This window comes from Podarcis cretensis (genome assembly GCF_951804945.1).
Source record: "Podarcis cretensis genome assembly, chromosome: 8".
Lineage (NCBI taxonomy): Eukaryota > Metazoa > Chordata > Lepidosauria > Squamata > Lacertidae > Podarcis > Podarcis cretensis.
The window spans coordinates 4550190-4564423 of NC_137177.1; the positions used below are offsets into that span (position 1 = coordinate 4550190).

The 14234-nt window shown below is 50.2% G+C and overlaps 1 protein-coding gene across 1 annotated transcript in view; it reads left to right on the top strand.

The window, feature by feature from the left end:
• Positions 1 to 14234, top strand: part of LOC307221265 (cytochrome P450 2A13-like) — a 31131-nt gene that overhangs the window by 8667 nt on the left and 8230 nt on the right. Inside the window, exons 2-3 of the mRNA XM_079985682.1 lie at positions 6116 to 6278; positions 7744 to 7893. Of these exons, the coding sequence (XP_079841808.1) occupies positions 6116 to 6278; positions 7744 to 7893 (313 nt within the window). The remainder of the gene's footprint in view (positions 1 to 6115; positions 6279 to 7743; positions 7894 to 14234) is intronic.

Sequence of the window (14234 nt, forward strand, 5' to 3'; positions counted from 1 at the left end):
GCACTGTGGGGCTGGCGCAGGCCGCAGCCTCCTAAAAGTGATGGTAGAAGGCCCTTAACTTATGACATTCTATGCTAATTCATAAATAAATAAATAAATGTAAAATAATAATAATAATAATAATAATAATAATAATAATAATAAACCATAAAAAAAAAAAAACAACAACAAGAAGGAAGAAAATTAAGAAGTATCTGTTGGTCCGAGGACAAGGCCCAGTTATTTACAGCTGCATACTCCGTTGCCTTTGGCGCTATGCGCAGTGGCGAAGTGGTTTGTAAGGGCCAACCAGATTCCATTGCCCGAGGTAGTTTGAGAGACCTGACCTTGTTCAGATCCAATTTAGTCCTGCATGTCCAATGTTCCAAAACCGATCAGCAGTAAAGGACACTAAACAATTCATGTACATGGGACCAACCGTCTCAGGTCCATTCCTCGAACATTGGGATGGCTCCGGCCTTGCACGGCATCAGTCCATGCACGTTATGCGAAGGCCTTGCACGGCATCAGTCCATGCACGTTATGCGAAGGGCGATTGCTGCCTGAGGTTTACCCTCAGCTAAATTCACGGTTAACTCCTTTCGGATTGGGGCCGCCACCACAGCAGTGCATTTGGGACTCTCATCTGAAAGGATGAAGGACTTGGGGGCAGTGGAAGTCTGATGCATTAAGGGAAGTCTGATGCATATAAAGGATATATTCATAAGACCTTGTGATTGTTCACAGTATACCTGACCTGGCTTTGTTACCTTCTTTTGCTTTCAGGTGACGTTGTGATGCATATTTGGAGTATAGGCCCTGCACCGTCCACTGGGATATAAACCATGCCGCTAATGGGGACCTAGGGTGCAGGAGCTACGAGGGCGCGCATCTGGATAATCGGGCACAGCATGGTGCATTGGGCCAGGGTCCGCGCCATCAATTCCGGTCTCGGGCCGCACCTTAGCTACATAAATATATCTTGGATCTCTCGAAGGAGAATGCGCTGGGCCAAAAAATGTTGCCCGCTATTAGGGCCAGAGAGGTGGCGGAGGGGCCCCCAGATGCTTTAGATATCCAATTAGGCGAAAAGTGTTAGCTTACAGAAAGGCAGTCGACTTGATGTGGCATATCTTTAGTGACTTGGAGGAACTTAAGGCCTCTTACCCAAACGTCACTACTAGTTTATTTGGGGCCTCGTGGATGGAGAGGCGGGTTTGGAGAGATTGCAGGTGCCCGATAGCCATAAACAGGGCTAGGAAAGCCTGGCATTGGGCGGTGGTGCGTAGAGTGGCAGCCCTGGGTGGGAGTGGCATTGAGGGCCCACCCAGTGCCATGGTCATCCAGCTGAGCGAGAACGACTTGGCGTATAGGAAAGGGGTGGACTTGATATGGAACATTATCAATGACTTGGAATTGTTGAGGGCATCCCATGAAAACATTACAATAATCTGGTCATCTTTGCTGGAAAGGCGATGTTGGAAAGGGATGCAGAAAAACCCGTGGCTGTGAACAAAGCTAGGAGGATTGTGGAGCGCACGGTGGCTCGTAGAGTGGCCGCATGGGGCGGTCGGGTCATTCAGCACCCATGCATACGGTTTGACAAGGAAATGCTTTATCACTGGGATGGCGTGCATACGGTTTGACAAGGAAATGCTTTATCACTGGGATGGCGTGCATCTATCTGATGCTGGCAATGCTATTTGGTTGGCAGATAATTTTCAAGGCGTTAGGGATTGGTTACAGGTCTGAGGGTATTGGCGGCGAGCCGGCTTGCGGCTCGGTGGCGGTAGGCATTGGCCGGGGTATTATCATGCAGATGAGGTTGGGGGGGAGGAACGCCATCACCTCCCCCAATGCTTGAAGGGTAGTTCGTTAAAGGACTCCGAGGGGCGACGCCTCGTCCGAAACCTACGGAGGCTAGGGCCTAAAGCGCGCCCCCGAGCGGTAACCCCTTGGGGAGCGCCCAGGGATATGCATCTCGGGTGGCTCCCCCTGTCGGTGTTTAACCCTTCCCGGTCAGACCGGATAGTCGGTTAGGGCCAATGCCTAAAGCCAATACCCTTCTTTCCTGTAATCAATAAAGTTGTGGCCATTTTTCGCCCATTAACCTAAAACTCTGTGTCCGTTGTCTTCATTTATTCCACCTGTGGGGGGGAGGGAATAGCCACACAATGCCCCTTCCGACCTTCAGGAGGAGGGGGGGTTGTGGGATCACGACCCCGCCCACACTCTGCGAGGCTGGCGTCAGCCTCGCAGGAGACAGGGATTCACCCAATTAGCATACCCTGTGGCGCCAGCCAATTGGCTGGCGGCAGGGGCGGGCCTTCCTAGGGCCACTTAAGGTCAGGGCAGCCCCTGGCTCACCCCCTTTCTTCCCTGGAGACGACGCAGTTTCCCACCCACCCGCCCTTTAGGTTTTGCCACTGACCTTGCTATGGGCTTCGGCTGGTCGCCGCAAGGGGCCTGGTAGGAGTTTTTCCATTTGGCTAATTGGCTGGTTTTGTGAGCCACTTGGTTTTTTCGCCTACCTCGTAGCAAATCGTCACAACTCCCTCGGTTTTGGCGGTAGGCATTGGCCGGGGTATTATCATGCAGATGAGGTTGGGGGGGAGGAACGCCATCACCTCCCCCAATGCTTGAAGGGTAGTTCGTTAAAGGACTCCGAGGGGCGACGCCTCGTCCGAAACCTACGGAGGCTAGGGCCTAAAGCGCGCCCCCGAGCGGTAACCCCTTGGGGAGCGCCCAGGGATATGCATCTCGGGTGGCTCCCCCTGTCGGTGTTTAACCCTTCCCGGTCAGACCGGATAGTCGGTTAGGGCCAATGCCTAAAGCCAATACCCTTCTTTCCTGTAATCAATAAAGTTGTGGCCATTTTTCGCCCATTAACCTAAAACTCTGTGTCCGTTGTCTTCATTTATTCCACCTGTGGGGGGGAGGGAATAGCCACACAACTGCCCTCCTACCAGTCATCATAATGCCACTCATTCAAAACAACCAGGTCTGGGTCCCAAAGCATTAATGCAAAAACCCCAAAAATATTTTCTGTGTACTGTCAGTCTAGTTATTTTCTCCTTAGATGGAATAGGATGGAGGGCTCGTTGGAAGGGACGTTCGCATTCTCAATCCTAACTGCTCCAATTCCAAGTTAATCAGCCTGGAGCACTTCTGATTTCCTCTCACAAAATTCCTCGGGTGCTACCTTCAAAATCCCCGGTTCCTATCAGAGCCACTATAGAATCCAAAGCAGATCTCAGTGCTGAAATTTCTTGTTTTATAGAGTGCATATTATTGAGCTTGTTCTTGTTCATCTACACAAATAGATAACACACGTCTCTTGAAATCATATAGTTCTAACCCAAAGACACCCTTTAAGGACTGTGAGAAGCATCAGAAGAGAACTCTGTTGGCAGACTGTTTATCCCAGAAGGCGTACAATTTAAAGGATCAGTTACCACATCTGCCAGATTCCTATTCAGAAACTTTGGTTTTTAAAAAGTTTAAAAGTCCTTAAAGTTTGAAACCAGTGAAGATAAAATGGCAAGAACTCCAAAGAGGTGGCTGACCTGCGGCTGTTGAACTCCCTTTAAAACTGGTTAACAATTCTTGGCTCCTCAGAGAGTAAAACACAAAAAAGGTCCTTGCCCCCTGATAAATTAGATAGCTGCTAGGCCAGCAACAGCACTATCACATAAAGAGAAAAACCAACTGAAATATACTCAGAGTCAAGTGTGAATTTCATGCTCTTTATTCAGCTCATAGTAGCAATGAATGAAACTTTCCCCAAAACACCCCGCTATATATACATTATTTACACAATGGGCCCCATGTGATTGGCTAATTCTGGGGTGCTCCTGTAGACCAATCAGGTTGCGGATTCACCTCCTCTAGAAGCATGATTGGCTGCTTCTGCAGGCCAATCAGGTTGCTGATACACTTCCACCTGGAGCTGGATTGGGTGGCTCCTGCCGACCAATCAGACTGCTGCATTCTGGATCCTATTGATCTAGGATTCAGCTCAGTACATAACACAAACAAAGCCCAATTAAACAATCAAAACAGCCTGCGGAGATCAGCCAGGAACATCCTTTCTCGACGCCATTTTTGCTGGGATGCGGGTGGCGCTGTGGGTTAAACCACAGAGTCTAGGACTTGCCGATCAGAAGGTCAGCGGTTTGAATCCCTGCGACGAGGTGAGCTCCCGTTGCTCGGTCCCTGCTCCTGCCAACCTAGCAGTTTGAAAGCACGTCAAAGTGCAAGTAGATAAATAGGTACTGCTCCGGCAGGAAGGTAAATGGCGTTTCCGTGCACTGCTCTGATTCGCCAGAAGCGGCTTAGTCATGCTGGCCACATGACCCGGAAGCTGTACGCCAGCTCCCTCAGCCAATAAAGCGAGATGAGCGCTGCAACCCCAGAGTCGGTCACGACTGGACCTAATGGTCAGGGGTCCCTGACCTTTTTATGTGGGGCAGAGACTGCTCAAAGCTGCACCGCCATGTGGTAAGTCTTGCAGCCTGGCTTATTTCACCCAGTTGGCGCCATGCTCAGTTTCAGACCTGGTATCCTTAACAGAAAGGTTGCATGCAAACATAACCAGAAATATATATTGCACCGTGTAAGGAAATCCAACTATTTGATTCTTTGGAATCAGTTGGAAATCCAACACTGAGCAGAACCTGCTCCACCAGGTAGGTGAAACTGGAGACTGTGCTGAGCTTGTCCAGGCTTGGAGGTTGTGCCCAGGGATTATCCAGATGGCATGTTATGTTGTGTAATTTATTTATTATTAATTTATTATACTCACCTTTCAACCAAAAAAAGTCCCCTAAGGTGGTTGACAAATAACAAATGCACACAAATGCAAAAGCAAACAAATGATCAAAGTTCAAAACAAAATCTGAGCAGCTATCAAATGGCCCTACAGTTTACCTATGTAAGTGGTGCCAACCAGCGGACAGGAAAAATATTGGCCAAGGAGGGAAACAAAGTCCTGGGAGAACAAGAGCCCTGCCTTAATCCAATATCATCTTCTCCCAGGGCTTGGCCTGGATAACTCTTTTCCCCACCCAGATTCAGCTTGTTGGCTACACAGGTAGATTGCAGGGCAATTTAATATCTGAGACCGCAAATCTGGTGATGGAGGAGAAGTTTTCTCAGGATAGCCTGCTGGTGTCATGTGGCTATAGAGGTGGTTGAATCTGTTTCTCTCATTGTTCTCATTTCTCATGACCCTTGGGGTACCTTTCAACTCTATAATTCCATGATTCCAATCTTAATCTCAGTTCCCCGCATGGAGGAGAGGTTTCCTCATGGTAGCCTGCTGGTGTTGTGTGCCTTTAGTGGTGGGTGAATCTGTCTCTTTCTGTTTCTCTCAGTCCATAACATTCTGCATCAGTTGGTATGTTTTAAATCCTCATGGAAATTCATCAGAATTTCACTGTGCATTTTCTTAATAGGGTATACACATTTTTTGTGGGCAGATCTGCCTTATAGCCACATTTATGTAGTGAACTCCCCCAAATATAATGCAATTTTGTATGCTATTTCCACAAATATATGCCTTTATATGCACACTTTGTATACTTGTGGGTTTGGAGAAATTCATTGCAAAATTTGAGGAACTGCAAATTTCAACCACTACCTTCTGAGGGATTCTGTTCCACTGTAGAACAGCTCTTACCACCAGAAAGTTCTTTCTGAAGTTAAGTCAGAAGCTCTTTGCTTATAACATGAATCCATTGGTTTGGTCCTACAGGAGCAAACAAGCTTGCTCTATTTTCCAGGTGACAGCCCTTTAGATATTTGAAGAAGGCTTTCATATCTCTCCCCAGTCTCCTCTTATCATGGCAAAACATACCCAACTCCTTCAACCGTTCCTCATAAGGCTTCATCTCCATGCCCTTGATCATCCTGGTCGCACTTCTCTGCACACGTTCCAGCTTGCCAATATCCTTCTTAAATTCTGGTGCCCAGAAAATGGAGAACCAGAGGTGCATCATAAAGGATGTGTTTTTCATTGCCTAATTAGGCTTAGGCTTTCAGGAGCTACTAATCTCTGCAGAGGCAGGTGAGCAATTTGTTCCATCTCTCCATCTGTTCCATGACCTCACACAATGCCCTCCCCCTCTTTTCACAGATCCGTGAGAAATATGGTCCTGTCTACACCATCCACTTAGGGCCCCGCCGTGTTGTGGTCTTATGTGGATACGACGCCGTGAAGGAGGCTCTGGTGGACCAGGCCGAAGAGTTTGGTGGCCGTGGAGAGCAAGCCACGTTTGACTGGCTTTTCCAGGGTTACGGTCAGTCTCTTCTTGGGCAACCCTTGGCCAGAGCGCATCATTACTACCATTGTTCTGGCACTGAACTTAGCAGTGGTCCTGTGAAGTAGATTTTTCTTATACCAGTTTCGCTGAGGACAGGCTGAGACAGGCTATGTCATTCATGTTAGATTTCTGTTATGCCACTGTGCAGTTTTTGGAGTCACAAGACTCTGTTGACATTCCAGACTGTTGGAAGTCTCACGGGAGATGGGAGATGGATGTTGATGTTACTGGCTTCCTGTTTCTTTCTTCTTGTTGTGCTCTGTCTCTCACAGAGAGCAGACACATATTCTTTTCTGTCCTGCGTAGTTAGAAATAAATGTATCAATGTAGCACATATTTCTGGCTCTCCTGCTGCTGTTAGGATACTCTGCGTAATGGGAGCATGCCTGAAGTCTCATTCAAAGGCTTAGGTCGTTAATCACGTCGAAGCAGAGGTCGATGGATTCCGAAGATACGACACGGAGGAGAGCCATTACAGCTCAGTCGTATGGAAGCTCCGACCATTCAGACAAGTCATAGAAGAGATGGGATTTGCATCTGAATATTCATCGCCAAGTAAAGGACTACTGATGTAACTTAGTGGCATTGCAAGCATAGATAATATTGAAAAAGCTCTTGAGTCTGCAAGTGCCTTCTATCAGCTGATTGTCAACTGTGTCTTTGCCTCTCAGTTACTCTTAAATGTTAGGATGTCAATACAGTGGTGCCTCGCAAGACGAAATTAATTCGTTCTGCGAATTTTTTCGTCTTGTGATTTTTTCGTCTTGCGAAGCACGGATTTTGCAAAAGCTTCAAAAATCACCAAAGTCTTCAAAAACCTCAAAAAAGGCTACCACACCGCGTGCTATGAGTTGCTCCTCGAAGTCAAGTCACAACTGCACCCCCTGAATGCACCCTGGGTATTAACGGTTTTAAGAAAAAGGAAAAAACTTGCAAGACGTTTTCGTCTCGCGAAGCAAGCCCATAGGGAAATTCGTCTTGCGAAGCAACTAAAAAAAAACGAAAAACTCTTTCGTCTTGCGAGTTTTTCGTCTTACGAGGCATTCGTCTTGCGAGGTACCACTGTACATAGTAGGAGATAATATATTTAACATATTATCCTTCCTTCCTCACATTTCCGAGTTCCACAGAGTTCATCCCTATGCAGGGAAGCTTTGATAAGCTAAAAGGCTAAAACTATCATAGCTAATCCAGGATTATTTAAGGCAGACTGGAGTCTCCTGGTATTTCCCTCTTTTCTCCCTCTTAAAATAATGCCACAAAAGGGAAAAACAGCATTTACTCAGAATGCCTGTTGAAGAGTAACTGATATAGCAGCATTTTTCAGGTAGGCTTAATATCGTAATCCAGTTAAATTGACATACTTAAGTCTAGCTTAAAATGGTCTCACCCTTCAGCTCCTCTTTCTCCTGCTCACTTCTCTGTCTCCTTTGCTTCCCAGGGGTTTCCTTCAGTAACGGGGAACGGGCCAAGCAGCTACGCCGATTCTCCATCATGACGCTGAGGAATTTTGGGATGGGAAAGAGATCCATCGAAGAGAGAATCCTGGAGGAGGCCCACTTCCTGCTGGAATCCCTGAGGGAAACAAAAAGTGAGCTCAGTTTTGGTATCTTCAAGAAATGCTGCTTAATGAGTTACAGGTGACAGAAACGCTTGACAGAGATAGTTAGAAACTGTGGGCAGTTAAGTGGGCAGCTGAAGGCTTTATACTGAATATTATCACGGCTGCTTTTATTTTTGGCAATGGGTGGGAAAAGACATAACTTAGCCTAAGCTAAATACAGTGGACATTCCGGTTGCGAACGTGATCGGTGCAGGATGCATGTTCGCAACCCGCAGCGCCGCATCTGTGCATGCGCAGGTTGTGATTTGGCACTTCTGCGCATGCGCAACTGCCGAAACCCGGAAGTAACCCATTCCGGTACTTCCGGGTTTCGGTGGTCTGCAACCCGAAAAAAACACAACCTGAAGCGTCTGTACCCCGACATATGACTGTACATCACCAACACTCTACATCCACTTGAAGAAATGTTGCTCAAAGGAATAATGAGGTAAGAGTGGACTGCCAATTGGTGCCAAAGAAGGATAGAACCTTCTTTATGTACGCTACAGCAGCAGCAAGAATACTCATCGCAAAGCATTGGAAGACACAAGATCTACCCACCTTGGAAGAATGGCAGATGCAAGTAATGGACTACATGGAAATGGCGGAGATGACCGGCAGAATCCGAGACCAGGGAGAAGAGTTGGTGGAAGAAGATTGGAAGAAATTTAAAATCTATTTATAGAAACTGTAATGGTATTGTGTGGTTACTCGTGCGTAAACTGCCTCCACTTCGATTAGGTGGTTTGCTCAAACATGTTCAGGGTTAGAGCTCGCCCTCCGTGACCTGTTAGTCACTTGCAGAATCTGCCAGTGGGCGTTTCTTGAATCTCTTCCAGCATAAAAGCTGCTTGACCCCAAGTCTCCGCCTATGTTCCCTGCGCGGAACGCGTCTGCGCAAGTAAGGGGATGGCAAGGGCGTGCCAGCGCTCTCTCCGCTGGTTTCGGTTGAAGGGTCTTGGAGCCCTGACACCGATTCCTCCAGCTCCTCTCTATTGGTGTCACACTGAATTCCTTCCCCCAGACTGGTTCCCTCTCCGGCATCGCTCTGGAGCCCTGCCTCCGCTTTTCGCTCTGATGTCAGTTCCCTGACATCCACCTCCCCCCCAGGACCCCCTCCACCCCCGGCCTGACCCGGTGACGTGACCTTGTCCCCACCTTCAGCCGACGATGCAGGGAACCCTCGAAAGGAGCTGTCGTCATCGTCCGAGGACTCAAACCCCGCTTCCCACCCGCCCTGGTTTCTGACGGGAGGGGCTTCCCAATCTGATTCCTCCTCTCCTGACGACTCCCCTCCTTCCTCTGGCGACTCTGGAAAACCCACAAAATCCTCCTCATCATCATCGGTGGTGGCAAATTGCTCCTCCCAGAATCTCCCCAGAGGTTTGGGCTTCCTCGGATACCTGTTGTGGAACTCTTCCACTAGATACCCACCATCTATTTCCCCTTCTGGAACCCACGTGTTTTCTGACTCGGGCTCCCCCTCCCACGCTACTAGATATTCCACCTGCCGCCCCCGCCACCGCGAATCCAGGATCTCCATTATCTGCTGGTGGTGTTCCTTCTCTTCCAGTGGTGGGTGTCTGAGCCCTTCTCCTCCTACCTCCCGGACTCTCCGCTCCCCTCGGTATGGCGAGAGCAGTGACCTATGAAATACCGGGTGGATTTTCATGTTGTCTGGCAACTTGAGCCTGAATGCCACCGGGTTGACTTGGTGTATGACCTCGAAAGGCCCCAGCCGCTTCGGCCGGAGTTTCTTACACCCACCCTTGAAGGGCAATCCTTGAGTGGATAACCACACCCGGTCCCCCACCCTAATGGTCTCCCCTTCCCGGCGACGTTTATCCGCTTGCCTCTTGTACTCTTCCTTGGCCCTTTCCAGATTCATCTTAAGCTGCTGGTGCAGTGCTTCCATTTCTTCCACGAACTGCTCTGCGGCGGGCACGCTCCACTCTTCCTCCCCCCTCCCGGGAAAGGCCCTGGGGTGACACCCATAATTAGCCAAGAATGGGCTCATCCCCGTGGACACATGCTCCGCATTGTTATACGCAAACTCGGCCAGTGCTAGCTTATCTACCCAGTCGTTCTGCCTCTCGTTGACGTAACAGCGGAGATATTGCTGCAATATGCTGTTCGCCCTCTCTGCCTGCCCGTTAGTTTCCGGGTGCCTCGCCGTCGAGAATCCCACCTCCACCTGCAATAAGCTCATAAGCTTCCTCCAGAACCTCGAGGTAAATTGTTTCCCTCGATCAGAGATAACCCTTGAAGGAGCTCCATGCAACCTGAAGATGTGAGTAACAAACAGTTGTGCGGTTTCCTCGGCTGTCACCGCATGAGAGCATGATATAAAATGGCACATCTTGGTTAGCAGATCTACTACTACCATGACTGCTGTCTTACCTCTGGATTTGGGCAAATCTGTCATGAAATCTATTGATACCACCTCCCAGGGTCTCCCCGGCGTGGGCAAGGGTTCTAGTAACCCTGCCGGGGCTGCCCGCTCCCCCTTGGCTCTTTGGCAGCGGTCACACCCTCGTACATACTCTCGTACATCTTCCCTCACCTTCGGCCACCAAAACTCCCTAGTGACCAGTAACATGGTCTTGTGTTGCCCAAAGTGTCCCGCTGTAGGGTTGTCGTGAAGTTGTTGGAGCACCCTTTCCCGTAAGGCCCCCCCGGGCACATACATTGCTCCCTTGTAATACAGTAACCCTTCCCTTACCTCGAAGTCCCCCCGGTCTCTCCCATTTTCCCTTAGTTCCCTGATTCTGGTTTGGGCAAATTCATCCTGGCGAATCAACTCGGTTAGTTCTCGTTTCCCAACCAACGCCCCCCCACAAACCCATCGTTCCTCAGGGAACACATGTCAAGCGTCCGGTGGTCTTCCTCCTTCCGTGTACTCTGGTTTCCGTGAAAGCGCGTCTGCTCTCACGTTCTCTTGCCCTGGCACGTACTTGATCTCAAAGAAGAACTTGGAGAACTCCTGTGCCCACCGAATCTGTCGCTGGTTGAGCACTCGCGCTGTCCTCCAGTATTCCAAGTTCTTGTGGTCAGTGCAAACCTGGATCTTGTGCTGAGCCCCTATCAGGAGATGTCTCCACTGGCGAAACGCGGCATAAATAGCTAACAGTTCACGATCGTACACTGTGTAGTTCTGTTCCGATTCGTTCAGCTTCCTTGAGTAGAATGCGCACGGCCTCCATGTGTCTTGGGCCGGTCCCGGCTGGAGCAACACCGCTCCTATCGCTCTGTCCGACGCGTCGGTCTCTAGCCTCATCGGTTTCTGCAGATCCACATGCAGGAGCTGTTCCTCCGAGGCGAACGCCTGCTTTAGCCCCTCGAAGGCACGTTGGGCCCCTTCCGTCCAGACGAACTTCTTTTTGCTACTGAGACAATCCATGATGGGTGCGGTTAAGTGGGCGAAGTTCTTGATGAACTTCCGGTAGAAGTTGCTGAACCCTAGGAACCTCTGCACATCCTTCCGGGTTTTGGGAGCCTTCCATTCCAGCACTGCCTGCACCTTGCCGGGGTCCATGGCTAGACCTCTGTCTGACAACCTGTATCCCAGAAATTCCACTTCCTTGGCGTGAAACTGGCACTTTTCCAGCTTGACCCACAGTTGGTGCTCTCGTAGCCTTTTCAGCACTTCCCTGACGTCCTGGACATGCTGTTTTTCATTGTCCGAATAGATCAGTACGTCGTCCAGAAATGCTACGCAGTTCTTGTACAGCAGGGGACCCAGCACATGGTGCATGAAGCTTTGAAAACAGGCAGAGCCTGACTGTAATCCAAATGGCATAACTAAATATTCAAAGGCCCCCAGGGGGGTGAACATGGTGGTTTTCCATTCGTCCCCCTCTCTCATTCGAATCAGATTGTAGGCCCCCCTAAGGTCCAGCTTGGTAAAAATCTTACCCTTCCTTACCCTGGTCAGAATATCATCAATTCTGGGCATTGGGAAGGTCACGGGTTCTGATACCAGGTTTAATCTTCGAAAGTCCACGATGAGCCTCAGCTGATCCGTGTTTTTTTTATCCACAAAAAACACAGGGCTGCCCCCCACTGCCTTAGATTCTCTTATAAACCCCCTTTTCAAGTTCTTGTCTATAAAGTCTCACAACTCCTGCATCTCTCTGTCGGACATGGCATACAGCTTACCCACCGGCAGCTGTGCTCCAGGGAGAAGGTTGATTTGGCAGTCGAAGGGCCTATGTGGCGGCAGCCTGTCCGCTTCCCTCTCGCTGAAGACCTCTTGTAAGTCTGCGTACTGTGGCGGCACCTTCCCTTTCTGCTCCAGCGTGGTTGCTGCTGCTCTGGCCAACCTCACCCTGGGCTTCTCCCCTCCTAGACAGTGTTCCAAACAGTGGGCTGACCCGAAGGTGACCGTGCGTTGGTGCCACGCCACCACTGGATCATGTAGCACTAGCCAGCTCATCCCCAGTATTATTGGGGGTCCCGCCAGTGTGGCCACATGAAAGGCTATGGTTTCTGTGTGCCTGGACACACTCATTCTCATAGGCGGGGTTTGATGTGTCACCTCTCCCCCTAGTAACTCTCTGCCATCTATCGTGGTGACTTGGAGTGGGAAATCCAGTGGCAGCAAGTGGATCTGGTGCTCCAGCGCAAACTCCTTACTAAAAAAATTACAGGAGCTCCCTGAGTCCAACATTGCCTTCACCTTGACTGGGTGCCCATTTGGGAGTTCTAGCGTCACCTCTATCGCTATAGAAACCTTGGGTGGGTCCGGTTGGGGCACTTCAATTAGTTGCTCGCTTGGCTGCTGCGCCCCCCTGTGGGCAGTCAAGCGCTGGCGTTTTCCTGCACCTTGTCTTCTGCCCCCTCCCCCTCATTTCCAGCGGCCCCCACCATCCCTTGCCAAGCCTTTCTTTGTGGGCAGACCCTGGCAAAGTGTCCTGGCCGTTGGCAGAGGAAACATTTCTTGGAGTTTCTCCCAGCCTTTGCTTCCCTTTTGACTATTTGTTGGGCGCTCGGCACCTCGCGTGCGCGCGCCCCATCAATTTCCATTGGCACCACGTCATTGGAAGGCTGCCTTGGCATCTCAGGAATGCGGTAGTCAGGGCAACGCTCCTCTCTCCCTTCCCGCCTTTCCAAAGCGCGCGCTTCCTGGCGAGAGCCTATCGCCAGCGCAGATTTTGTCAGCTGATCCATAGTCTCCGGGCGGGGCGCGCGGGAGAGCTCATCTTTAACGGCTGGGGACAACCCCTCCTCAAACAGCATTCGTATGGGCGGGCTGTCCATATCCCATTCGAGCCTGTGTATTAGCATCGCAAAGCGGGACCAATAGTCTCTAACGGAAAGGTCCCCCTGCTTACATCTCATCAGCTCCCGTTGGGTCACACTCTCCCCCAATTGGCTGGAATACATAGCGTCCATCGCCTGAAAAAACTTCCGGACGTCCTTCATGGCGGGGTTATGCGCGGCCATTAGGGGTCTAACCCATTCCCTCGCGCTGCCCTCAAGATGCCCCACGATGTAAGCCACTTGCGCCACCTCGTCAGCAAAATCATCATGCTGCAGCTGCAGTGCGTACTCTATTTCTGTCCGGAATCCATTATATTCTTGGGGTTTTCCCCCAAACTTGTGTACCAGTCCGGGCACCTTCTTTGCCACTGGGGTGGGTCTCACCTGCGCGTCCTGGGTGCGCCTCTCGTCCAGCCGCGCCATCAGCAGTGCTACATGCCGTTCCAGCTCCTGGTTCCTCTTCACCAGGTCCTGCGCCCCCGCAGCTGCCTCCGCTGCCCCGGCGCCTCCTGTCTGGCTCATGTTTCCACTGCTTACTCACGAGTAACAGCAAGCGACTGGCAGATTGCTGTAATGATATTGTGTGGTTACTCGTGCGTAAACTGCCTCCACTTCGATTAGGTGGTTTGCTCAAACATGTTCAGGGTTAGAGCTCGCCCTCCGTGACCTGTTAGTCACTTGCAGAATCTGCCAGTGGGCGTTTCTTGAATCTCTTCCAGCATAAAAGCTGCTTGACCCCAAGTCTCCGCCTATGTTCCCTGCGCGGAACGCGTCTGCGCAAGTAAGGGGATGGCAAGGGCGTGCCAGCGCTCTCTCCGCTGGTTTCGGTTGAAGGGTCTTGGAGCCCTGACACCGATTCCTCCAGCTCCTCTCTATTGGTGTCACACTGAATTCCTTCCCCCAGACTGGTTCCCTCTCCGGCATCGCTCTGGAGCCCTGCCTCCGCTTTTCGCTCTGATGTCAGTTCCCTGACAGAAACATTGTAAAATTTTTGAATGTTGATTATGTTGAAATGAAAAGAAGGGGTTCTAGTAATAAGGCAAAATAAGAACATGCAAGAATGGATT